This window comes from Chrysemys picta, chromosome 17 (genome assembly GCF_011386835.1).
Source record: "Chrysemys picta bellii isolate R12L10 chromosome 17, ASM1138683v2, whole genome shotgun sequence".
NCBI classification, from domain to species: domain Eukaryota; kingdom Metazoa; phylum Chordata; order Testudines; family Emydidae; genus Chrysemys; species Chrysemys picta.
The window spans coordinates 9,547,713-9,573,054 of NC_088807.1; the positions used below are offsets into that span (position 1 = coordinate 9,547,713).

Sequence of the window (25,342 nt, forward strand, 5' to 3'; positions counted from 1 at the left end):
AGGGCTCTCGAATCCAGCAGGCAAAACCAGAATGAGATCCAGTGACTGAAGCTAGATATATTCAGAAATATCAGGGCATTGATACCAGTGAGGTTAATTAATTATTGGAACAATGTATCTAGGGACGTGTGAGATCCTCTGGCACTTTAAGTCCATACAGGAAGAAGAAGACTGGGCATCTTTCTCTAAAAATCTGTGATAACTCAAACAGAAGTTGAGGCCTTGGCTCAAGAGAGATTTTGCCGATGGCCTGACTCAGTGCTCAAAACACTCCCTTCCAGCCTTAAACTCTGTTAGTCTGAACAGGTTCCACACACAGAGATTGCATGAGAACGGGAGAACAGGATCTCTCCTCACCACTGAAATGAAGCCACCTCATGGGTAGGGACAGGCAGCTGAGAAACAGGACAGGGAAATATGGCCCAGCTGTTTAGAACAGGAACTGGGGAAGCAGCCTGAGTCCAATCATAGCTCCCGGAGAACATTACAGGTTCAGGATTAATTAACTAAGATGCAAATTGGCCACAAGAATGGGGATACAAGAGCTACTCTTGACAAAGTGACCCTCGTTTCTCGTCCATGTAATTGGCTATGGGCTCAATTTGACACCATATCCAACCAGTGAGGCCTGTGATTACACAGAGCCCCGTTGTGCCATAGCGGCGAAGTGGATCATAGATTCATTGATTCCAAGGCTAAATAAATAAACTAGGCAAATACAACTTAGATGGGGCTACTATAAGGTGGGTGAATAACTGGCTGGATAACCGTACTCAGAGAGTAGTTATTAATGGTTATTTCCAACCCTTCTAGAAAGGTCTAACAAGTGGGGTTCCGCAGGGGTCTGTTTTGGGACCGGCTCTGTTCAATACCTTCAACAGTGACTTAGATATTGGCATAGAAAGTACACTTATTAACTTTGCAGATGATACCAAACTGGGAGGGATTGCAACTGCTTTGGAGGATCGGGTCATAATTCAAAATGATCTGAACAAATTGGAGAAATGATCTGAGGTAAACAGGATGAAGTTTAATAAAGACAAATGCAAAGTGCTCCACTTAGGAAGGAAATATCAGTTTCACACATAGAGAATGCGAAGAGACTGTGTAGGAAGGAGTACAGCAGAAAGGGATCTAGGGGTTATAGTGGACCACAAGCTAAATATGAGTCAACAGTGTGATGCTGTTTTAAAAAAAGCAAACGTGATTCTGGGATGCATTAACAGGTGTGTTGTGAGCAAGACGCGAGAAGTCATTCTTTCGCTATACTCTGCGCTGGTTAGGCCTCAACTGGAATATAGTGTCCAGTTCTGGGCACCGCATTTCAAGAAAGATGTGGAGAAATTGGAAAGGGTCCAGAGAGGAGCAACAAGAATGATTAAAGGTCTAGAGAACATGACCTATGAAGGAAGGCTGAAAGAATTGGGTTTGTTTAGTTTGGAAAAGAGAAGACTGAGAGGGGACATGATAGCAGTTTTCAGGTATCTAAAAGGGTGTCATAATGAAGAGGGAAAAAACTTGTTCATCTTAGCCTCTAAGGATAGAACAAGAAGCAATGGGCTTAAACTGCAGCAAGGGAGGTTTAGGTTGGACATTAGGAAAAAGTTCCTAACCGTCAGGGTGGTTAAACATTGGAATAAACTGCCTAGGGAGGTTGTGGAATCTCCATCTCTGGAGATATTTAAGAGTAGTTTACATAAATGTCTATCAGGGATGGTCTAGACAGTATTTGGTCCTGCCACGAGGGCAGGAGACTGGACTCGATGACCTCTTGAAGTCCCTTCCAGCCCTAGAATCTATAAATTTATAAATGTACCTTTGTGTTCATCTAGTCTGATCCTAGAGCAGAGCTTTTACAGAAACAGCCATTCTTGACTCAACAATTGTCAGCGATGGAGAATCCACCACAACCCGTGGTAAATTGTGCCGGTGGTTAATTACCCTCACCATTCTAAATGTATGCCTCCTTTCCACTCTGAATTTGTCTAGCTTCAACTTCCAGCCATTGGATCCTGTTCTACCTTTCTCTGCTAGATTGAAAAGCCCTTTACTAAATATTTATTCCCCAGGTAGATTCTTGTAGACTGGTTTGTGATCAAGTCACCTCTTACCCTTCTCTTTGTTAATAGATTGAGCTCCTTGAGCCTATCACTGTAAGGCAGGTTTTCTTATCCTTTAATCATTCTTGTGGCTCTTCTATGACCCTCTCCAATTTATCAACATCCTTCCTGTATTGTGGGCACCAGAACTGAACACTGTATTCCTGCAATGGCCACAGCAGTGCCAAATATACAGGTAAAATATCCTTTCTACTCCTGCTAATGATTCCTCTCTTTATACATCCCAGGTTTGCATTAGCCCTTTTGACCACAGAGTCTCAGTGGGAGCTCATGCCCAACTGATTGTCCACCATGACCTGGAAATCTGTTTCTGAGTCACTGTTTCCCAGGATATAATCCCCCATCATGTAAACATGATTTACATTCTTTGTTCCTAGATGTAGATATTTACATTTCAATGTATATTGTTTGCTTGCACCTAGTTTACCAAGCAATCCAAATCAGGCTGAATCAGTAACCTGTGCACTTCATTATTTACCACTCCCCCAATTTTTGTATCATCTTCAAATTTTAACACCTATGATTTTATATTTTCTTCTAAGTCACTTATAAAAATGTTAAATATCATAGGTCCAAGAACCACTCTCTGCCATGTGTGCCATGTTAATTTTATACTGTTCTAGTTTTTTTAATCAAAATGTTCTGTGGTACCTTACAGAAGTCTAAGTCTATTTCATCCACACTATTACCTTTATCAACCAAACGGGTAATCTCATAAAAAAAGTATCAAGTTAGTTTGACAAGATCTATTTTCCATAAACCCATGTTCATTTCCTTTAATGACATTACCCTCCTTTAATTCTTTATTGTTCAACTCCCATATCAGCCACTTCTTTATCTTGCCTGGGATTGACGTTAGGCTGACAGGCCTGTAATTAGCCAAGTTATCCCTTTTACTCTTTTTAAAAATTGGCACAACATTAGCTTTCTTCCAGGCTGCTGGAGCTTTCCTAGTCCTCCAAGACTTATTGAAAATTAATAATCACTGTCCAGCATGCTCCATACTTGGCTGTTCTAAAACCCTTGGATTCAAATTATCTGGACCTGCTGATTTTAAACTATCTACCTTTCGTGGCTTCTGTTTAACATCCTCCTGATACATTAGTGGAATAGACAGAGTGTTATCATCACCATATGGCGAGACTATATGATCTCTTTTTCCCAAATACAGACAAAAATATTTATTGAACACTTCTGCTCTGTCCGCATTGTTATTGATATTTCTACCATTTCCATCTAAGCATGGACTGATATCATTGTCAGGATTCTTTTGGTTCTTAATATATTTTAAAAACGCCTTCTTGTTGTCATTTACTCTGCTGGCCATAGATTTCTTATTCCGTCACTTTGCTTCCCTTATCAATTTTCTACTAACTAGAACAATCAAATGGGGATGAAGGCCTCTCCACACAGCACACATACCCCTCTCTGCAGTAGAGGCCCATAGCACAGTGATGGGGCTCTGGGGTCAGCACTATCTCAGACAGGAAAACATGCTCTATTGAGCTTCCCAACAGGCTCTCTGCAGCATCAACAGTGCAAGGGAAAGCGAGAGTTAGCTGAGCACACAACACTGGCATCTTCTGCATAATTGAAGTTATGGTCTCCCCAAGACCTAGCCCTGCATTCAGAGACGGCAACTTCTGTCCCTGTGCAGTTAACATCATCCCCCCAGGGACAGTTAGATCCATGTCCAAACTGAGCTCCATGTGGCGCTGATAACGGTGTCCCACTGCCCAGCACACAACTCCAGCATCACGTAAGTCCCAGCTGCCAACACACCCAGTTCTCCACTGCTGGTTATGAAACACCTCGACTCTCCCAGCCCAGCGATTGGGGCCATTCACTAGCTGGAGCAAAGACACTTCTGAGATGCCTGAGCCTTCAAACACCTAAGGGAATAAACACTCAGGGAGGTTCCTGTGCCGCTGATTGCTAGAGACGCTGGGGAACATAGTGCCTTCCACTAAAGGGTCTGAATGGGCTCCGCACACAGCGACTGCCTGTCCCAGGCTGAATCACCACCACTGACATCCAGCTCTCATGGTGGTCCCTGAGCTGCTCCCTGCAGCACGGGCCCTTAGCACCACACCGGAGTGTTGGGGTCAGCACTGACTGTGAGGGCAGAGTGCTCCCTGCTGAGACCCCCTCCCCTTCCCTGCACCATGGTGATGGATGTGGGTTATCTGAACACATAACACCGGCATCTTTTCTGTGGTGAAAGTTATGGTTTCCCCAAGGCTTAGCCAGGCATTCACTGCAGGAAACTTCCGATCCTCTGCAGTGAACATCATCCCGCCAGATGGGATCAGACCCTCTCCCAGATCAAGCCCTGCCTAGGGCTGATAACGCTGTCCCACAGATCAGCTGCCTCCACATGATGGCAGCATCAGGTAACTGCCAGTTGCCATCACACACGGTTCCCCACGGCTGATTGTGAAGCACCTCGACTCTCCCAGCGCAGGGATTTGGGCCATTCACCAATCCGAGTGGAGCAAAGCCCAGACTGACTGAGCCTGCAAACACCCCAAGGGTAAAATGACTCAAAGAGATTCCTGTGCCTCTGATCACTAGTGACACTGGGGAACTTAGCGCCTCCCGCTGACAGGTCTGAACAGCCTCTAAACACAGCACCTGCCTATCAAGGACTCACTCCCTACCACTGACATGCAGCCACTTCTGGGGTGGAACAGGGCAGCTGAGAGACCAGGCACACAAACTCATGGGCGTTGTAGGAGAGGGAGTGAGGAAGAACCATGTCTCCAGTCACAGCTCTCGGAGATGTTAAAGGTTCAGGAGTAATTAGCTGAGATGGAAATTACCCTGAGTGACGGGGGGAGGAGCCCCACACTTCATAAAGGGATACCAGGTTTCTATTGCCTCTGAGCGGCTGCAGGCTCCATTCGACCCCAAATCCCACAAATGGGATCTACGGTTACCCTGTGCCCCATTGTGCTGTAGTGGGGCAGGGGAATCAGTGCGATCAGCGATGGGGAGGGTCTCTCATTGAGGCGCACGTACTACCTCCTGCAGCACAGGCCCTAAGTGCTGTGCTGGGGCATTGGGTTCAGCACTGACTGTGAGGGCAGGGTATCCCCTAGTGAGTCCCCATCCCGCTCCCCAGAACACCCACAGTGATGGAGAGGCTTACCTGAGCACACAACACCGGCATCTTCTCCGTGGTTACAGTTATGGATTCCCCAAGGCCGAGCCCTGCAATTGGAGAGGGCAGCTTCTGTCCCTGTGCAGTGAACGTTATCCAGCCAGATGGGATCAGAGCCTCGTCCAAATCGAGCTAACCCAGGGGCTGATAACGCCGTCCCACAGCCTAGCTGCCTGCACACGACTCTGGCCTCAGTTAAATCCCAGCTGTCATCACACACGGTTCCCCAGAGATGGTTGTGAAGGACCTCGACTCTCCCAGCGCAGCGACTCGGGCCGTTCACAAGTCGGAGCTGAGTCTGCTCTGAAATGCCTGAGTCTGCAAATGCCCCAAGGGAATAAACATTCACTCCATCTGATCACTGGTGAGCCTGGGGAAAATAGCACCTCCCACTCATGGCTGTGAACAGCCTCTGCAACTGCCTGTCAGGGGTTCACTCCCCACCACTGACATGCAGCCACCTCTGGAGTGGGACAGGGCAGCTTAGAGACCAGGCACAGAAACTCATGGGCTGTGCAGAAGAGGGAGTGAGGAAGAACCTTGTCTCCAGTCACAGCTTTGGGGGATATTACAGGTTCAAGCTGACAATTAGCTGAGATGGAAATCACCCAGAGTGTGTGGGGGAGGAGCCCCACACTTCATAAAGGGATCCCAGGTATCTACTGCCCCTGAGCAGATGCAGGCTCTTTTTAACCCCAAATCCCACAAATGGGATCTACGGTTACCCAGCGTCCCATTGTGCTGTAGTGGGGCAGGGGGATCAGAGCGATCAGCGATGGGGAGGGTCTCTCATTGAGGCGCATGTACTGCTTCCTGCAGCACAGGCCGTAACTGCTGTGCTGGGGCACTGGGGCCAGCACTGCCCACAATGGGAGGACGTTATTCTTGAAACCTCCACCCTGCCTCCTACAGCACAACAGCCGTCATCACCCTGGGACACTGGGGTCAGCACTAACTCCAGGGGGAAAGGCCCCTTGTGTGGTCCCCAAACTGCTCCCTACAGCACAGTCCCTTCACCCACATGGGGGTCAGCGCTGACTGCGAGGGCAGAGCAATCTCTCAGGAGCCCACACGCTGTCCCTACTGCACAGGCCTCTGGCACAGCACTGTTACATTGGGCTCTGAACTGACTGCCCCCTTCTGACCTCCTACCCCACTCCCTGCAGCATCCACCGGGATGGAGGAGGGTTACCTGAGCACACAACACCGGCATCTTCTCTGTGGTGACAGTTATACTCTCCCCAAGGCCGAGCCCTGCATTCGGAGAGGGCAGCTTCTGTCCCTGTGCAGTGAACGTCATCCAGCCAGATGGGGTCAGATCCTCGCCCAAAGTGAGCCGCGCCTGGGGCTGATAACGCCGTCCCACAGCCCAGCTGCCTGCACACGACTGTGGCATCCTGTAGGTTCCAGTCATCATCACACACGGTTCCCCACTGCTGGTTGTGAAGCACCTCGACCCTCCCAGCGCAGCGACTCGGGCCGTTCACCAGTCGGAGCGAAGTCTGCTCTGAAATGCCTGAGTCTGCAAATGCCCCAAGGGAATAAACACTCAGGTAGGTTCCTGTGCATGTGATTGCTACTAACGCTGCGGAACTTAGCACCTCCCACTGACAGATCTGAACAGCCTCTAAACAGAGCACCTGCCTGTCAAGGACTTACTCCCCACCTCTGATATGCAGGCACCTCTTGGGTGGAACAAGGCAGCTGAGAGACAGGACCCAGAAATTCATGGGCTGTGTAGGAGAGGAATTTAGGAAGAACCCTGTCTCCAGTCACAGCTGTGGGGGATGTTACAAGTTCAGGCAAATTAGCTGAGATGGAAATCACCCGGAGTGACTGGGATAGGAACCACAACTTCAAAAAGGGATCCCCGAGTGGCTGCAGGATCCATTCAACACCAAATCCCACAAATGGAATCTATTGTTACTCAGCGCCCCATTGTGCTGTAGTGCGGGAGGGGGATCAGAGCGATCAGTGACGGGGAGGGCCTCTCACTGAGGCGCACGTACTGCTCCCTGCAACGCAGGCCCTAAGTGCTGTGCTGGGGCACTGGGATAGCACTGACTGCAAGGGCAGAGTGCCTCCCACTGAGCCCCCATCTGCGTACCTGCAGCACAGTCTTGTAGAACTGGGTGGGGGAAATGGGCTCAATGCTGACACCATGAGAAAAGCCACACTTACTGTGACCCCAAACCAGCTCCCTGCAGTACAGGCCCTTAGCACCATGCTGGGGCACTGGGCTCAGCGCTGACTCAGACAGGAGAGCTGGGTCTTTGCTGAAAGCTTCCCAGCCCGATCCTTGCACCACCCACATTGAGGAGTTGGAGGAGGGTTACCTGAGCACAAAACACCGGCATCTTCTTCATGGGTACAGTTACTGTCTCCCCAAGGCTTAGCCCTGCATTGGGAGAGGGCAGCTTCTGTCCCTGAGCAGTTGACAGTATCCAGCCAGATATGGTCAGATCCTGGCCCAAAGTGAGCTCCGGAGGGGGTTGATAACGCCGTCCCACAGCCCAGCTGCCTGCACACGACTCCAGCATCCTGTAAGTCCCAGCTGTCATTACACACAGTTCCCCACTTCTTGTTATGAAACACCTCGACTCTCCCAGCGCAGCGACTCGAACCATTCACCAGCCGCAGCTCAGTCACTTCGGAGATGCCGGAGTCTGCAAACACCCAAGGGAATAAACACTCAGGGAGGTTCCTGGGCCTCTGATCTCTTCTGTTGCTGGGGAACGTAGCGCCTCCCACCAACGTGTCTGACTGTCTCTGCACACAGCCACTGCCTGTCAAGGGCTCCCCACCACTGACCAGGCTAATCACTTGGGCAATGTTGAAGTTTGTCCATTCCCCTCCCAGCCAGCTGTCACCTAGTTATGCAGAATGGACGGCAGTCTGACCTACTGCTCCCACTAGAGCACTTAAAAAGATCATCCCCTGCACTGCTGGCAGGAACGTCCTCGGGAGCAGATTTACACCCTCACTCCTGGAGCTGATATTCGCTCCAGTGTGATACTGTGCAATACCGTGGGGCAGATGTGCTGGCATAAGCATCTTGGTGATTGGGAGCTGAACACAGTCACCCGTGTCATTAATGGTTGCCTTAGCCTGACATCAGAATCGAATTTACATGTGCTGGCTCCATAGCTCCCTGAAAAGGTCACCTAGAGTCCAGGAACAAACCATCCCGATATGTAGAAAGAATAGTAAATATGGCAGGTGACCAGCTTGGCTTAACAGTGAAATCCTTGCTGATCTTAAACACAAAATAAGAAGCTGACAAGAAGTGGAAGATTGGACAAATAACCAGGGAGGAGTACAAAAATATTGCTCTGGCATGCAGGGGTGTAATCAGGAAGGCCAAATCACACTTCAAGTTGCAGCTAGCAAGGGATGTTAAGAGTAACAAGAAGGGTTTCTACAGGTATGTTAGCAACAAGAAGAAAGTCAAGGAAAGTGTGGGCCCCTTACTGAATGAGGGAGGCTATCTAGTGGCAGAGGATGTGGAAAAAGCTAATGTACTCAGTGCTTTTTTTGCCTCTGTCTTCACGAACAAGGTCAGCTCCCAGACTGTTGCACTGGACAGCACAGTATGGGGAGGAGGTGACCAGCCCTCTGTGGAGAAAGAAGTGGTTCAGGACTATTTAGAGAAGCTGGATGAGCACAAGTCCATGGGGCTGAATGCGAGTGTGCTAAAGGAGTTGGCGGATGTGACTGCAGAGCCATTGGCCATTATCTCTGAAAACTCATGGGGATCCGGAGAGGTCCCGGATGACTGGATAAAGGCTAAAGTAGTGCCCATCTTTAAAAAAGGGAAGAAGGAGGATCCGGGGAACTACAGGCCAGTCAGGCTCACCTTAGTCCCTGGAAAAATCATGGAGCAGGTCCTCAAGGATTCAATTCTGAAGCACTTAGAGGAGAGGAAAGTGATCAAGAACAGTCAGCATGGATTCATCAAGGGCAAGTCGTGCCTGACTAACCTAATTGCCTTCTATGAGGAGATAACTGGGTCTGTGGATGAGGGGAAAGCAGTGGACATGTTATTCCTTGACTTTAGCAAAGCTTTTGATATGGTCCCCCACAGTATTCTTGCCAGCAAGTTAAATCATAGAATCAGAGAATCAGAGAATATCAGAGTTGGAAGGGACCTCAAGAGGTCATCTAGTCCAACCCTCTGCTCAAAGCAGGACCAATTCCCAGCTAAATCATCCCAGCCAGGGCTTTGTCAAGCCGGGCCTTAAAAACCTCCAAGGAAGGAGACTCCACCACCTCCCTAGGTAACGCATTCCAGTGTTTCACCACCCTCCTAGTGAAATAGTTTTTCCTGATATCCAACCTGGACCTCCCCCACTGCAACTTGAGACCATTGCTCCTTGTTCTGTCGTCTGCCACCACTGAGAACAGCCGAGCTCCATCCTCTTTGGAACCCCCCTTCAGGTAGTTGAAGGCTGCTATCAAATCCCCCCTCATTCTTCTCTTCTGGAGACTAAACAATCCCAGTTCCCTCAGCCTCTCCTCATAAGTCATGTGCTCCAGACCCCTAATCATTTTTGTTGCCCTCCGCTGGACTCTTTCCAATTTTTCCACATCCTTCTTGTAGTGTGGGGCCCAAAACTGACACAGTACTCCAGATGAGGCCTCACCAATGTCGAATAAAGGGGAACGATCACGTCCCTCGATCTGCTGGCAATGCCCCTACTTATACAGCCCAAAATGCCGTTAGCCTTCTTGGCAACAAGAGCACACTGTTGACTCATATCCAGCTTCTCGTCCACTGTGACCCCTAGGTCCTTTTCTGCAGAACTGCTACCTAGCCATTCGGTCCCTAGTCTGTAGCAGTGCATGGGATTCTTCCGTCCTAAGTGCAGGACTCTGCACTTGTCCTTGTTGAACCTCATCAGTTTTTTTTCGGCCCAATCTTCTAATTTGTCTAGGTCCCTCTGTATCCGATCCCTACCCTCTAGTGTATCTACCACGCCTCCTAGTTTAGTGTCATCTGCAAACTTGCTGAGAGTGCAGTCCACACCATCCTCCAGATCATTAATAAAGATATTAAACAAAACCGGCCCCAGGACCGACCCTTGGGGCACTCCGCTTGAAACCGGCTGCCAACTAGACATGGAGCCATTGATCACTACCCGTTGAGCCCGACGATCTAGCCAGCTTTCTATCCACCTTACAGTCGATTCATCCAGCCCATACTTCTTTAACTTGGCGGCAAGAATACTGTGGGAGACCGTATCAAAAGCTTTGCTAAAGTCAAGGAATAACACATCCACTGCTTTCCCCTCATCCACAGACCCAGTTATCTCCTCATAGAAGGCAATTAGGTTAGTCAGGCACGACTTGCCCTTGATGAATCCATGCTGACTGTTCTTGATCACTTTCCTCTCCTCTAAATGTTTCATAATTGATTCCTTGAGGACCTGCTCCCTGATTTTTCCAGGGACTGAGGTGAGGCTGACTGGCCTGTAGTTCCCCGGATCCTCCTTTTTCCCTTTTTTAAAGATGGGCACTACATTAGCCTTTTTCCAGTCATCTGGGACCTCCCCCGATCGCCATGAGTTTTCAAAAATAATGGCCAATGGCTCTGCAATCTCACCCGCCAACTCCTTTAGCACCCTCGGATGCAGCGCATCCGGCCCCATGGACTTGTGCACGTCCAGTTTTTCTAAATAGTCCCGAACCACTTCTTTCTCCACAGAGGGTTGGTCACCTTCTCCCCATGCTGTACTGCCCAGTGCAGCAGTCTGGGAGCTGACCTTGTTCGTTAAGACAGAGGCAAAAAAATCATTGAGTACATTAGCTTTTTCCACATCCTCGGTCACTAGGTTGCCTCCCTCATTCAGTAAGGGGCCCACACTTTCCTTGATTTTCTTCTTGTTGCTAACATACCTGAAGAAACCCTTCTTGTTACTCTTAACATCTCTTGCTAACTGCAACTCCAAGTGTGATTTGGCCTTCCTGATTTCACTCCTGCACGCCTGAGCAATATTTTTATACTCCTCCCTGGTCATTTGTCCAATCTTCCACTTCTTGTAAGCTTCTTTTTTGCGTTTAAGATCAGCAAGGATTTCACTGTTTAGCCAAGCTGGTCGCCTGCCATATTTACTATTCTTTCTACACATCGGGATGGTTTGTTCCTGCAACCTCAATAAGGATTCTTTAAAATACAGCCAGCTCTCCTGGACCCCTTTGCCCTTCATGTTATTCTCCCAGGGGATCCTGCCCATCTGTTCCCTGAGGGAGTCAAAGTCTGCTTTTCTGAAGTCCAGGGTCCGTATTCTGCTGCTCTCCTTTCTTCCTTGTGTCAGGATCCTGAACTCGACCATCTCATGGTCACTGCCTCCCAGGTTCCCATCCACTTTTGCTTCCCCTACTAGTTCTTCTCTGTTTGTGAGTAGCAGGTCAAGCAAAGCTTTGCCCCTAGTTGGTTCCTCCAGCACTTGCACCAGGAAATTGTCCCCTACACTATCCAAAAATTTCCTGGATTGCCTGTGCACCGCTGTATTGCTCTCCCAGCAGATATCAGGGTGATTAAAGTCTCCCATGAGAACCAGGGCCTGCGATCTAGCAACTTCTGCTAGTTGCCAGAAGAAAGCCTCGTCCACCTCATCCCCCTGGTCTGGTGGTCTATAGCAGACTCCAACCACGACATCACCCTTGTTGCTCACACTTCTCAACTTTATCCAGAGACTCTCAGGTTTTTCTGCACTTTCATACCGGAGCTCTGAGCAGTCATACTCCTCTCTTACATACAACGCAACTCCCCCACCTTTTCTGCCCTGCTTGTCCTTCCTGAACAGTTTATATCCATCCATGACAGTACTCCAGTCATGTGAGTTATCCCACCAAGTCTCTGTTATTCCAATCACATCATAGTTCCCTGACTGTGCCAGGACTTCCAGTTCTCCCTGCTTGTTTCCCAGGCTTCTTGCATTTGTGTATAGGCACTTAAGATAACTCATTGATCGTCCCTCTTTCTCAGCATGAGACAGGAGTCCTCCCCACTTGCGCTCTCCTGCTTGTGCTTCCTCCCAGGATCCCATTTCCCCACTTACCTCAGGGCTTTGGTCTCCTTCCCCCGGTGAACCTAGTTTAAAGCCCTCCTCACTAGGTTAGCCAGCCTGCTGGCGAAGATGCTCTTCCCTCTCTTCGTTAGGTGGAGCCCGTCTCTGCCTAGCACTCCTTCTTCTTGGAACACCATCCCATGGTCGAAGAATCCAAAGCCTTCTCTCCGACACCACCTGCGTAGCCATTCGTTGACTTCCACGATTCGACGGTCTCTACCCCGGCCTTTTCCTTACACAGGGAGGATGGACGAGAACACCACTTGCGCCTCAAACTCCTTTATCCTTCTTCCCAGAGCCACGTAGTCTGCAGTGATTCGCTCAAGGTCATTCTTGGCAGTATCATTGGTGCCCACATGGAGAAGCAGGAAGGGGTAGCGATCCGAGGGCTTGATGAGTCTCGGCAGTCTCTCCGTCACATCGTGTATCCTAAGTATGGGCTGGATGAATGGACTATAAGGCCAATAGAAAGCTGGATAGATCATTGGGCTTAACGGTTATTGATCAATGGCTCCATGTCTAGTTGGCAGCCGGTATCAAGCAGAGTGCCCTAAGGGTCGGTCTTGGGGCCGGTTTTGTGCAATATCTTCATTAATAATCTGGAGGATGGTGTGGATTGCATCTTCAGCAAGTTTGCAGATTACATTAAACTGGGAGGAGGAGTAGATATGCTGGAGGGATAGGATACAGGGGGACCTAGACAAATTAGAGGATTGGGCCAAAAGAAATCTGATGAGGTTCAACAAGGACAAGTGCAGAGTCCTGCACTTAGGATGGAAGAATCCCATGCACCGCTACAAACTAGGGAGCGAGTGGCTAGGCAGCAGTTCTGCAGAAAAGGACCTTGGGGTTACAGTGGATGAGAAGCTGGATATGAGTCAACAGTGTGCCCTTGTTGCCAAGAAGGCTAACAGCATTTTGGGCTGTATAAGTAGGGGCATTGCCAGCAGATAAAGGGACATGATCATTCCCCTCTATTCGGCATTGATGAGGCCTCATCTGGAGTACTGTGTCAGTTTTGGGCCCCACACTACAAGAAGGATGTGGAAAAATTGGAAAGAGTCCAGCAGAGAGCAACAAAAATGATTAGGGGTCTGGAGCACATGACTTATGAGGAGAGGCTGAGGGAACTGGGCATATTTAGTCTGCAGAAGAGAAGAATGAGGGAGGATTTGCTAGCTGCTTTCAACTACCTGAAAGGGGGTTCCAAAGAGGATGGAGCTAGGCTGTTCTCAGAGGTAGCACATGACAGAACAAGGAGCAATTGTCTCAAGTTGCAGTGAGGGAGGTTTAGGTTGGATATTAGGAAAAACTATTTCACTAGGAGGGTGGTGAAGCACTGGAATGCGTTACCTAGGGAGGTGGTGGAATCTCCTTCCTTGGAGGTTTTTAAGGCCCGGCTTGAGAAAGCCCTGGCTGGAATGATTTAATTGGTGATTGATCCTGCTTTGAGCAGGGGATTGGACTAGATGACCTCCTGAAGTCCCTTCCAACCCTGATAGTCTATGATTCTATGATCCCCCTTAGAACTGCCTGGAGTACAGGGACGCCTGGCAGGAACCTGCTGCGCACCAGGCTGACAATGGTTCCGACCAGGGCACAGGCAATGCACACTTCCTACAAGCAGATCGGCCCCCTCCTGATGCAAACACCTGCCCCTGCGGTTCCTGCTGACTTGCCACGACTGACTTGGCAACATCGTTTTGTGGCAGCCATTGCTGCACTTGTGTCTAGTGCTGCCAGCCCAGTACCAGTCTCAGATGAATGATGGCAGAACTGGGCTGACAGCTGTGTCCCCACACAGGGGCAGCAACTCTGGGATAAAGAGACTGGCGTGCTGATGGATTTTCAGAAGCCCTAACTTGTATCTCCCTATTTGCAACCTGGGACGCAGATCCTGGACTAGGCTTAACGGTCCCCTGACTGGACTGGCCAGAGGGACTGCTGCGATGCAGAGATTTGGCTTAGCTTGATCTTCTCAAGCAGCCGTTACATTTTCAAATTGCTATTAGAATTGAAATTAGAAGTAATACTACAACAACTAGAAGTGCCTGGGTTCTAGCCCAGGCTGTTCCATGGGCTCACAAAGTGACCTGGGGCAATCCTCTGTGTTTGGGTCCTTCTTCTATTAAGCATGGATAATACCTACCCACCATTTCATGTGGGTGTTGTTTTAAAATTAAGGTTTGCTCAGAGCAGGGGAAAGGTAAATTGTTGTGGTAAATGATAGGCAACTTTTTTTAATAGTGGCTGAAGATGTAAAAAGAATGGTAAGGAATGACCAGGGAATAAAGTGGAAGGATGAGAGAGAGCAAAGGTTAATGAAACAAGAGGTAGGGCAGCAATACAGACGGTCACACACGTGGTGGAGGGGAGCCCCATTAGAAGACTGGACCTTGAGGATGCACAGTCAGATGGCTGAACAAGCTAGAGCAGGGATCGGCAACCATTGGCACGCGGTCTGTCAGGGAAATCCGCTGGCAGGCCAGGACGATTTGTTTACCTGCAGCATCCCCAGGTTCGGCCGATCGCAGCTCCCACTGACCGCGGTTCACCTTTCCAGGCCAATGGGGGCTGCAGGAAGTGGCACAGGCTGAGGGATGTGCTGGCCGCCGCTTCCCACAGCCTCCATTGGCCTGGAGCAGCGAACCATGGTCAGTAGGAGCTGCTATCAGTCGAACCTGCGGACACTGCAGGTAAACAAACCGGCCCGGCCCACCAGTGGCTTTCCCTGATGGGCCGTGTGCCAAAGGTTGCCCATCCCTGAACTAGAGGTGAGCAAGATTGGAATGAGCTCTCCCCTAACACCTAGTGATGAGCTGGGAAGGGGAAAAGGCTTCAGGACCAGACAGTATTTACATGAACACACCCATTCTACCTAGGTATCCAGCAGACAGAGCTGTGTTGGCTGGTGTTGGGTTACAAATCACTGGAGTACTGAATAAAGGGGCAATGAAATGTTATCCTGATTGTCTGAGTAAAGGGCAGCAGAACCGTGCTTAGCCTGCCCTGACTGAGGGGGTCACCCACAACTGAACTGAACTCATTAACCAGGGGGCTCAGACACCAGACCCCTATCAAGAGTGAGAGGGGGTGGGGATGGGTGTTCCTGCTGAGGGCGCTGTGTAAGGGGTCTAGGCATGCTTCAATCTGCCCCTCCCCCCAAAGATAGAGTTAATAAAGGCTCCATTAGGAGTCTTTTTACTTTCAGTGATCACTAGAGCTGAAATCACCTGCTGTGAGACAGTGTTTTTGCCCAGCTGCTTCAGCACTGAGGGTTCCCCACTAAGAGCTGACAGTCACTGAGAGCTGGGTGGAGCCTCAAGAGAGCGACCTGCAGAGGTCGAAAGAATTGGGTTTGTTTAGTTTGGAAAAGAGAAGACTGAGAGGGGACATGATAGCAGTTTTCAGGTATCTAAAAGGGTGTCATAATGAAGAGGGAAAAAACTTGTTCATCTTAGCCTCTAAGGATAGAACAAGAAGCAATGGGCTTAAACTGCAGGAACGGACGTTTAGGTTGGACATTAGGAAAAAGTTCCTAACCGTCAGGGTGGTTAAACATTGGAATAAACTGCCTAGGGAGGTTGTGGAATCTCCATCTCTGGAGATATTTAAGAGTAGTTTACATAAATGTCTATCAGGGATGGTCTAGACAGTATTTGGTCCTGCCACGAGGGCAGGGGACTGGACTCGATGACCTCTTGAGGTCCCTTCCAGCCCTAGAATCTATAAATCTATAAACGTACCTTTGTGATCATCTAGTCTGATCCTAGAGCAGAGCTTTTACAGAAACAGCCATTCTTGACTCAACAATTGTCAGCGATAGAGAATCCACCACAAACCGTGGTAAATTGTGCCGGTGGTTAATTACCCTCACCATTCTAAATGTATGCCTCCTTTCCACTCTAAATTTGTCTAGCTTCAACTTCCAGCCATTGGATCCTGTTCTACCTTTCTCTGCTAGATTGAAAAGCCCTTTACTAAATATTTATTCCCCAGGTAGATTCTTGTAGACTGGTTTGTGATCAAGTCACCTCTTACCCTTCTCTTTGTTAATAGATTGAGCTCCTTGAGCCTATCACTGTAAGGCAGGTTTTCTTATCCTTTAATCATTCTTGTGGCTCTTCTATGACCCTCTCCAATGTATCAACATCCTTCCTGGATTGTGGGCACCAGAACTGAATACTGTATTCCTGCAATGGCCACAGCAGTGCCAAATATACAGGTAAAATATCCTTTCTACTCCTGCTAATGATTCCTCTCTTTATACATCCCAGGTTTGCATTAGCCCTTTTGACCACAGAGTCTCAGTGGGAGCTCATGCCCAACTGATTGTCCACCATGACCTGGAAATCTGTTTCTGAGTCACTGTTTCCCAGGATATAATCCCCCATCATGTAAACATGATCTACATTCTTTGTTCCTAGATGTAGATATTTACATTTCAATGTGTATTGTTTGCTTGCACCTAGTTTACCAAGCAATCCAAATCAGGCTGAATCAGTAACCTGTGCACTTCATTATTTACCACTCCCCCAATTTTTGTATCATCTTCAAATTTTAACACCTATGATTTTATATTTTCTTCTAAGTCATTTATAAAAATGTTAAATATCATAGGTCCAAGAACCACTCTCTGCCATGTGTGCCATGTTAATTTTATACTGTTCTAGTTTTTTTAATCAAAATGTTCTGTGGTACCTTACAGAAGTCTAAGTCTATTTCATCCACACTATTACCTTTATCAACCAAACGGGTAATCTCATAAAAAAAATATCAAGTTAGTTTGACAAGATCTATTTTCCATAAACCCATGTTCATTTCCTTTAATGACATTACCCTCCTTTAATTCTTTATTGTTCAACTCCCATATCAGCCACTTCTTTATCTTGCCTGGGATTGACGTTAGGCTGACAGGCCTGTAATTAGCCAAGTTATCCCTTTTACTCTTTTTAAAAATTGGCACAACATTAGCTTTCTTCCAGGCTGCTGGAGCTTTCCTAGTCCTCCAAGACTTATTGAAAATTAATAATCACTGTCCAGCATGCTCCATACTTGGCAGTTTTAAAACCCTTGGATTCAAATTATCTGGACCTGCTGATTTTAAACTATCTACCTTTCGTGGCTTCTGTTTAACATCCTCCTGATACATTAGTGGAATAGACAGAGTGTTATCATCACCATATGGCGAGACTATATGATCTCTTTTTCCCAAATACAGACAAAAATATTTATTGAACACTTCTGCTCTGTCCGCATTGTTATTGATATTTCTACCATTTCCATTTAAGCATGGACTGATATCATTGTCAGGATTCTTTTGGTTCTTAATATATTTTAAAAACGCCTTCTTGTTGTCATTTACTCTGCTGGCCATAGATTTCTTATTCCGTCACTTTGCTTCCCTTATCAATTTTCTACTAACTAGAACAATCAAATGGAGATGAAGACCTCTCCACACAGCACACATACCCCTCTCTGCAGTAGAGGCGCATAGCACAGTGATGGGGCTCTGGGGTCAGCACTAACTCAGACAGGAAAGCATGCTCTATTGAGCTTCCCAATAGGCTCTCTGCAGCATCAACAGTGCAAGGGAAAGCAAGAGTTACCTGAGCACACAACACTGGAATCTTCTGCATAATTGAAGTTATGGTCTCCCCAAGACCTAGCCCTGCATTCGGAGACGGCAACTTCTATCCCTGTGCAGTTAACATCATCCCCCCAGGGACAGTTTGATCCATGTCCAAACTGAGCCCCATGTGGCGCTGATAACGGTGTCCCACTGCCCAGCACACAACTCCAGCATCACGTAAGTCCCAGCTGCCATCACACCCAGTTCTCCACTGCTGGTTATGAAACACCTCGACTCTCCCAGCCCAGCGATTGGGGCCATTCACTAGCTGGAGCAAAGACACCTCTGAGATGCCTGAGCCTTCAAACACCCAAGGGAATAAACACTCAGGGAGGTTCCTGTGCCTCTGATTGCTAGAGACGCTGGGGAACATAGTGCCTTCCACTAAAGGGTCTGAATGGGCTCCGCACACAGCGACTGCCTGTCCCAGGCTGAATCACCACCACTGACATCCGGCTCTCATGGTGGTCCCTGAGCTGCTCCCTGCAGCACAGGCCCTTAGCACCACACTGGAGTGTTGGGGTCAGCACTGACTGTGAGGGCAGAGCGCTCCCTGCTGAGACCCCCTCCCCTTCCCTGCACCATGGTGATGGATGTGGGTTATCTGAACACATAACACCGGCATCTTTTCTGTGGTGAAAGTTATGGTTTCCCCAAGGTTTAGCCAGACATTCACTGCAGGAAATTTCTGATCCTCTGCAGTGAACATCGTCCCACCAGATGGGATCAGACCCTCGCCCAGATCAAGCCCTGCCTAGGGATGATAACGCTGTCCCACAGATCAGCTGCCTCCACACGACGGCAGCATCAGGTAACTGCCAGTTGCCATCACACACGGTTCCCCACGGCTGATTGTGAAGCACCTCGACTCTCCCAGCGCAGGGATTTGGGCCATTCACCAATCCGAGTGGAGCAAAGCCCAGACTGACTGAGCCTGCAAACACCCCAAGGGTAAAATGACTCAAAGAGATTCCTGTGCCTCTGACCACTAGTGACACTGGGGAACTTAGCGCCTCCCGCTGACAGGTCTGAACAGCCTCTAAACACAGCACCTGCCTATCAAGGACTCACTCCCTACCACTGACATGCAGCCACTTCTGGGGTGGAACAGGGCAGCTGAGAGACCAGGCACAGAAACTCATGGGCTGTGTAGGAGAGGGAGTGAGGAAGAACCATGTCTCCAGTCACAGCTCTCAGAGATGTTAAAGGTTCAGGAGTAATTAGCTGAGATGGAAATTACCCTGAGTGACGGGGGGAGGAGCCCCACACTTCATAAAGGGATTCCCAGGTTTCTACTGCCTCTGTGCGGCTGCAGGCTCCATTCGACCCCAAATCCCACAAATGGGATCTACGGTTACCCAGCGCCCCATTATGCTGTAGTGCGGGAGGGGGATCAGAGCGATCAGCGACGGGGAGGGCCTCTCACTGAGGCGCACGTACTGCTCCCTGCAGCGCAGGCCCTAAGAGCTGTGCTGGGGCACTGGGATAGCATTGACTGCAAAGGCAGAGCGCCCCCTACTGAGCCCCCATCCCGCTCCCTGCAGCAAAGGCCTGTAGAACTGTGTGGGGGAAATGGGGTCAGCACTGATACCATGGGAAGAGCGACACTTACTGTGGCCCCCAACCGGCTCCCTGCAGTACAGGCCCTTAGCACCATGCTGGGGCACTGGGGTCAGCGCTGACTCAGACAGGAGAGCTGGGTCTGTGCTGAAAGCTTCCCAGCCCGATCCCTGCACCACCCTCAGTGACGTGACGGAGGAGGGTTACCTGAGCACTCGACACCAGCATCTTCTCCATGGTGACAGTTATTGTCTCCCCAAGGCCGAGCCCTGCATTGGGAGAGGGCAGCTTCTGTCCCTGTGCAGTGAACATCATCCAGCCAGATATGGTCAGATCCTAGCCCAAACTGAGCTCTCCCAGGGGCTGATAATGCCGTCCCACAGCCCAGCTGCCTGCACACGACTCCAGCATCTGTTATGTCCCAGCTGTCATCACACACGGTTCCCCACTGCTGGTTGTGAAGCACCTCGACTCTCCCAGCGCAGAGACTTGGGCCGTTCACCAGTCGAAGTTGAGGCTGCTCTGAAATGCCTGAGTCTGCAAATGCACCAAGGGAATAAACATTCACTCCATCTGATCACTGGTGACCCTGGGGAAAATAGCACCTCCCACTAATGGCTGTGAACAGCCTCTGCAACTGCCTGTCAGGGGTTCACTCCCCACCACTGACATGCAGCCACCTCTGGAGTGGGACAGGGCAGCTGAGAGACCAGGCACAGAAACTCATGGGTTGTGCAGAAGAGGGAGTGAGGAAGAACCTTGTCTCCAGTCACAGCTTTGGGGGATATTACAGGTTCAAGCTGACAATTAGCTGACATGGAAATCACCCAGAGTGTGTGGGGGAGGAGCCCCACACTTCATAAAGGGATCCCAGGTATCTACTGCCCCTGAGCAGATGCAGGCTCTTTTTAACCCCAAATCCCACAAATGGGATCTACGGTTATAGAGCACCCCATTGTGCTGTAGCGGGGCAGGGGGATCAGAGCGATCAGCGACGGGGAGGGTCTCTCATTGAGGCGCATGTACTGCTTCCTGCAGCACAGGCCGTAACTGCTGTGCTGGGGCACTGGGGCCAGCACTGCCCACAATGGGAGGACGTTATTCTTGAAACCTCCACCCTGCCTCCTACAGCACAACAGCCGTCATCACCCTGGGACACTGGGGTCAGCACTAACTGCAGGGGGAAAGGCCCCTTGTGTGGTCCCCAAACTGCTCCCTACAGCACAGTCCCTTCACCCACATGGGGGTCAGCGCTGACTGCGAGGGCAGAGCAATCTCTCAGGAGCCTGCACGCTGTCCCTACTGCACAGGCCTCTGGCACAGCACTGTTACATTGGGTTCTGAACTGACTGCCCCCTACTGACCTCCTACCCCACTCCCTGCAGCATCCACCGGGATGGAGGAGGGTTACCTGAGCACACAACACCGGCATCTTCTCCGTGGTGACAGTTATACTCTCCCCAAGGCCGAGCCCTGCATTCGGAGAGGGCAGCTTCTGTCCCTGTGCAGTGAACGTCATCCAGCCAGATGGGGTCAGATCCTCGCCCAAAGTGAGCCGCGCCTGGGGCTGATAACGCCGTCCCACAGCCCAGCTGCCTGCACACGACTCTGGCATCCTGTAGGTTCCAGTCATCATCACACACTGTTCCCCACTGCTGGTTGTGAAGCACCTCGACCCTCCCAGCACAGCGACTCGGGCCGTTCACCAGTCGGAGCGAAGTCTGCTCTGAAATGCCTGAGTCTGCAAATGCCCCAAGGGAATAAACACTCAGGTAGGTTCCTGTGCATGTGATTGCTACTAACGCTGGGGAACTTAGCACCTCCCACTGACAGATCTGAACAGCCTCTAAACAGAGCACCTGCCTGTCAAGGACTTACACCCCACCTCTGATATGCAGGCACCTCTGGGGTGGAACAAGGCAGCTGAGAGACAGGACCCAGAAATTCATGGGCTGTGTAGGAGAGGAATTTAGGAAGAACCCTGTCTCCAGTCACAGCTGTGGGGGATGTTACAAGTTCAGGCAAATTAGCTGAGATGGAAATCACCCGGAGTGACTGGGATAGGAACCACAACTTCAAAAAGGGATCCCCGAGTGGCTGCAGGATCCATTCAACACCAAATCCCACAAATGGAATCTATTGTTACTCAGCGCCCCATTGTGCTGTAGTGGGGGAGGGGGATCAGAGCGATCAGTGACAGGGAGGGCCTCTCACTGAGGCGCACGTATTGCTCCCTGCAGCGCAGGCCCTAAGTGCTGTGCTGGGGCACTGGGATAGCACTGACTGCAAGGGCAGAGCGCCCCCCCACTGAGCCCCCATCTGCGTACCTGCAGCACAGGCTTGTAGAACTGGGTGGGGGAAATGGGCTCAATGCTGACACCATGAGAAAAGCCACACTTACTGTGACCCCAAACCAGCTCCCTGCAGTACAGGCCCTTAGCACCATGCTGGGGCACTGGGCTCAGCGCTGACTCAGACAGGAGAGCTGGGTCTTTGCTGAAAGCTTCCCAGCCCGATCCTTGCACCACCCACAGTGACGTGATGGAGGAGGGTTACCTGAGCACACAACGCTGGCATCTTCTTCATGGGTACAGTTACTGTCTCCCCAAGGCTTAGCCCTGCATTGGGAGAGGGCAGCTTCTGTCCCTGTGCAGTTGACAGTATCCAGCCAGATACGGTCAGATCCTGGCCCAAAGTGAGCTCCGGCGGGGGTTGATAACGCCGTCCCACAGCCCAGCTGCCTGCACACGACTCCAGCATCCTGTAAGTCCCAGCTGTCATTACACACAGTTCCCCACTTCTTGTTATGAAACACCTCGACTCTCCCAGCGCAGCGACTCGAACCATTCACCAGCCGCAGCTCAGTCACTTCGGAGATGCCGGAGTCTGCAAACACCCAAGGGAATAAACACTCAGGGAGGTTCCTGGGCCTCTGATCTCTTCTGTTGCTGGGGAACGTAGCGCCTCCCACCAACGTGTCTGACTGTCTCTGCACACAGCCACTGCCTGTCAAGGGCTCCCCACCACTGACCAGGCTAATCACTTGGGCAATGTTGAAGTTTGTCCATTCCCCTCCCAGCCAGCTGTCACCTAGTTATGCAGAATGGACTTCAGTCTGACTTACTGCTCCCACTAGAGCACTTAAAAAGATCATCCCCTGCACTGCTGGCAGGAACGTCCTCGGGAGCAGATTTACACCCTCACTCCTGGAGCTGATATTCGCTCCAGTGTGATACTGTGCAATACCGTGGGGCAGATGCTGGCATAAGCATCTTGGTGATTGGGAGCTGAACACAGTCACCCGTGTCATTAGTGGTTGCCTTAGCCTGACATCAGAATCGAATTTACATGTGCTGGCTCCGTAGCTCCCTGAAAAGGTCACCTAGAGTCCAGGAACAAACCATCCCGATATGTAGAAAGAATAGTAAATATGGCAGGTGACCAGCTTGGCTTAACAGTGAAATCCTTGCTGATCTTAAACACAAAATAAGAAGCTGACAAGAAGTGGAAGATTGGACAAATAACCAGGGTGGAGTACAAAAATATTGCTCTGGCATGCAGGGGTGTAATCAGGAAGGCCAAATCACACTTCAAGTTGCAGCTAGCAAGGGATGTTAAGAGTAACAAGAAGGGTTTCTACAGGTATGTTAGCAACAAGAAGAAAGTCAAGGAAAGTGTGGGCCCCTTACTGAATGAGGGAGGCTATCTAGTGGCAGAGGATGTGGAAAAAGCTAATGTACTCAGTGCTTTTTTTGCCTCTGTCTTCACGAACAAGGTCAGCTCCCAGACTGTTGCACTGGACAGCACAGTATGGGGACGAGGTGACCAGCCCTCTGTGGAGAAGGAAGTGGTTCAGGACTATTTAGAGAAGCTGGACAAGCACAAGTCCATGGGGCTGAATGCGAGTGTGCTAAAGGAGTTGGCGGATGTGATTGCAGAGCCATTGGCCATTATCTCTGAAAACTCATGGGGATCCGGAGAGGTCCCGGATGACTGGATAAAGGCTAACATAGTGCCCATCTTTAAAAAAGGGAAGAAGGAGGATCCGGGGAACTACAGGCCAGTCAGCCTCACCTTAGTCCCTGGAAAAATCATGGAGCAGGTCCTCAAGGATTCAATTCTGAAGCACTTAGAGGAGAGGAAAGTGATCAAGAACAGTCAGCATGGATTCATCAAGGGCAAGTCGTGCCTGACTAACCTAATTGCCTTCTATGAGGAGATAACTGGGTCTGTGGATGAGGGGAAAGCAGTGGACATGTTATTCCTTGACTTTAGCAAAGCTTTTGATATGGTCCCCCACAGTATTCTTGCCAGCAAGTTAAATAAGTATGGGCTGGATGAATGGACTATAAGGCCAATAGAAAGCTGGATAGATCATTGGGCTTAACGGTTATTGATCAATGGCTCCATGTCTAGTTGGCAGCCGGTATCAAGCAGAGTGCCCTAAGGGTCGGTCTTGGGGCCGGTTTTGTGCAATATCTTCATTAATAATCTGGAGGATGGTGTGGATTGCATCTTCAGCAAGTTTGCAGATTACATTAAACTGGGAGGAGTAGTAGATATGCTGGAGGGATAGGATACAGGGGGACCTAGACAAATTAGAGGATTGGGCCAAAAGAAATCTGATGAGGTTCAACAAGGACAAGTGCAGAGTCCTGCACTTAGGATGGAAGAATCCCATGCACCGCTACAAACTAGGGAGCGAGTGGCTAGGCAGCAGTTCTGCAGAAAAGGACCTTGGGGTTACAGTGGATGAGAAGCTGGATATGAGTCAACAGTGTGCCCTTGTTGCCAAGAAGGCTAACAGCATTTTGGGCTGTATAAGCAGGGGCATTGCCAGCAGATCAAGGGACATGATCATTCCCCTCTATTCGGCATTGATGAGGCCTCATCTGGAGTACTGTGTCAGTTTTGGGCCCCACACTACAAGAAGGATGTGGAAAAATTGGAAAGAGTCCAGCAGAGAGCAACAAAAATGATTAGGGGTCTGGAGCACATGACTTATGAGGAGAGGCTGACGGAACTGGGCATATTTAGTCTGCAGAAGAGAAGAATGAGGGAGGATTTGCTAGCTGCTTTCAACTACCTGAAAGGGGGTTCCAAAGAGGATGGAGCTAGGCTGTTCTCAGAGGTAGCACATGACAGAACAAGGAGCAATTGTCTCAAGTTGCAGTGAGGGAGGTTTAGGTTGGATATTAGGAAAAACTATTTCACTAGGAGGGTGGTGAAGCACTGGAATGCGTTACCTAGGGAGGTGGTGGAATCTCCTTCCTTGGAGGTTTTTAAGGCCCGGCTTGAGAGAGCCCTGGCTGGAATGATTTAATTGGTGATTGATCCTGCTTTGAGCAGGGGATTGGACTAGATGACCTCCTGAAGTCCCTTCCAACCCTAATAGTCTATGATTCTATAATCCCCCTTAGAACTGCCTGGAGTACAGGGACGCCTGGCAGGAACCTGCTGCGCACCAGGCTGACAATGGTTCCGACCAGGGCACAGGCAATGCACACTTCCTACAAGCAGATCGGCCCCCTCCTGATGCAAACACCTGCCCCTGCGGTTCCTGCTGACTTGCCACGACTGACTTGGCAACATCGTTTTGTGGCAGCCATTGCTGCACTTGTGTCTAGTGCTGCCAGCCCAGTACCAGTCTCAGATGAGTGATGGCAGAACTGGGCTGACAGCTGTGTCCCCACACAGGGGCAGCAACTCTGGGATAAAGAGACTGGCGTGCTGATGGATTTTCAGAAGCCCTAACTTGTATCTCCCTATTTGCAACCTGGGACGCAGATCCTGGACT

The 25,342-nt window shown here is 49.8% G+C and overlaps 1 protein-coding gene across 1 annotated transcript in view; it reads right to left on the reverse strand.

Moving 5' to 3' along the window:
- Window positions 1-25,342, reverse strand: part of LOC101934392 (deleted in malignant brain tumors 1 protein-like) — a 278,680-nt gene that overhangs the window by 244,781 nt on the left and 8,557 nt on the right. The window contains 6 exon segments of the mRNA XM_065571840.1: window positions 5,272-5,601; window positions 6,476-6,805; window positions 7,620-7,949; window positions 19,753-20,082; window positions 20,957-21,286; window positions 22,102-22,431. Of these exon segments, the coding sequence (XP_065427912.1) occupies window positions 5,272-5,601; window positions 6,476-6,805; window positions 7,620-7,949; window positions 19,753-20,082; window positions 20,957-21,286; window positions 22,102-22,431 (1,980 nt within the window).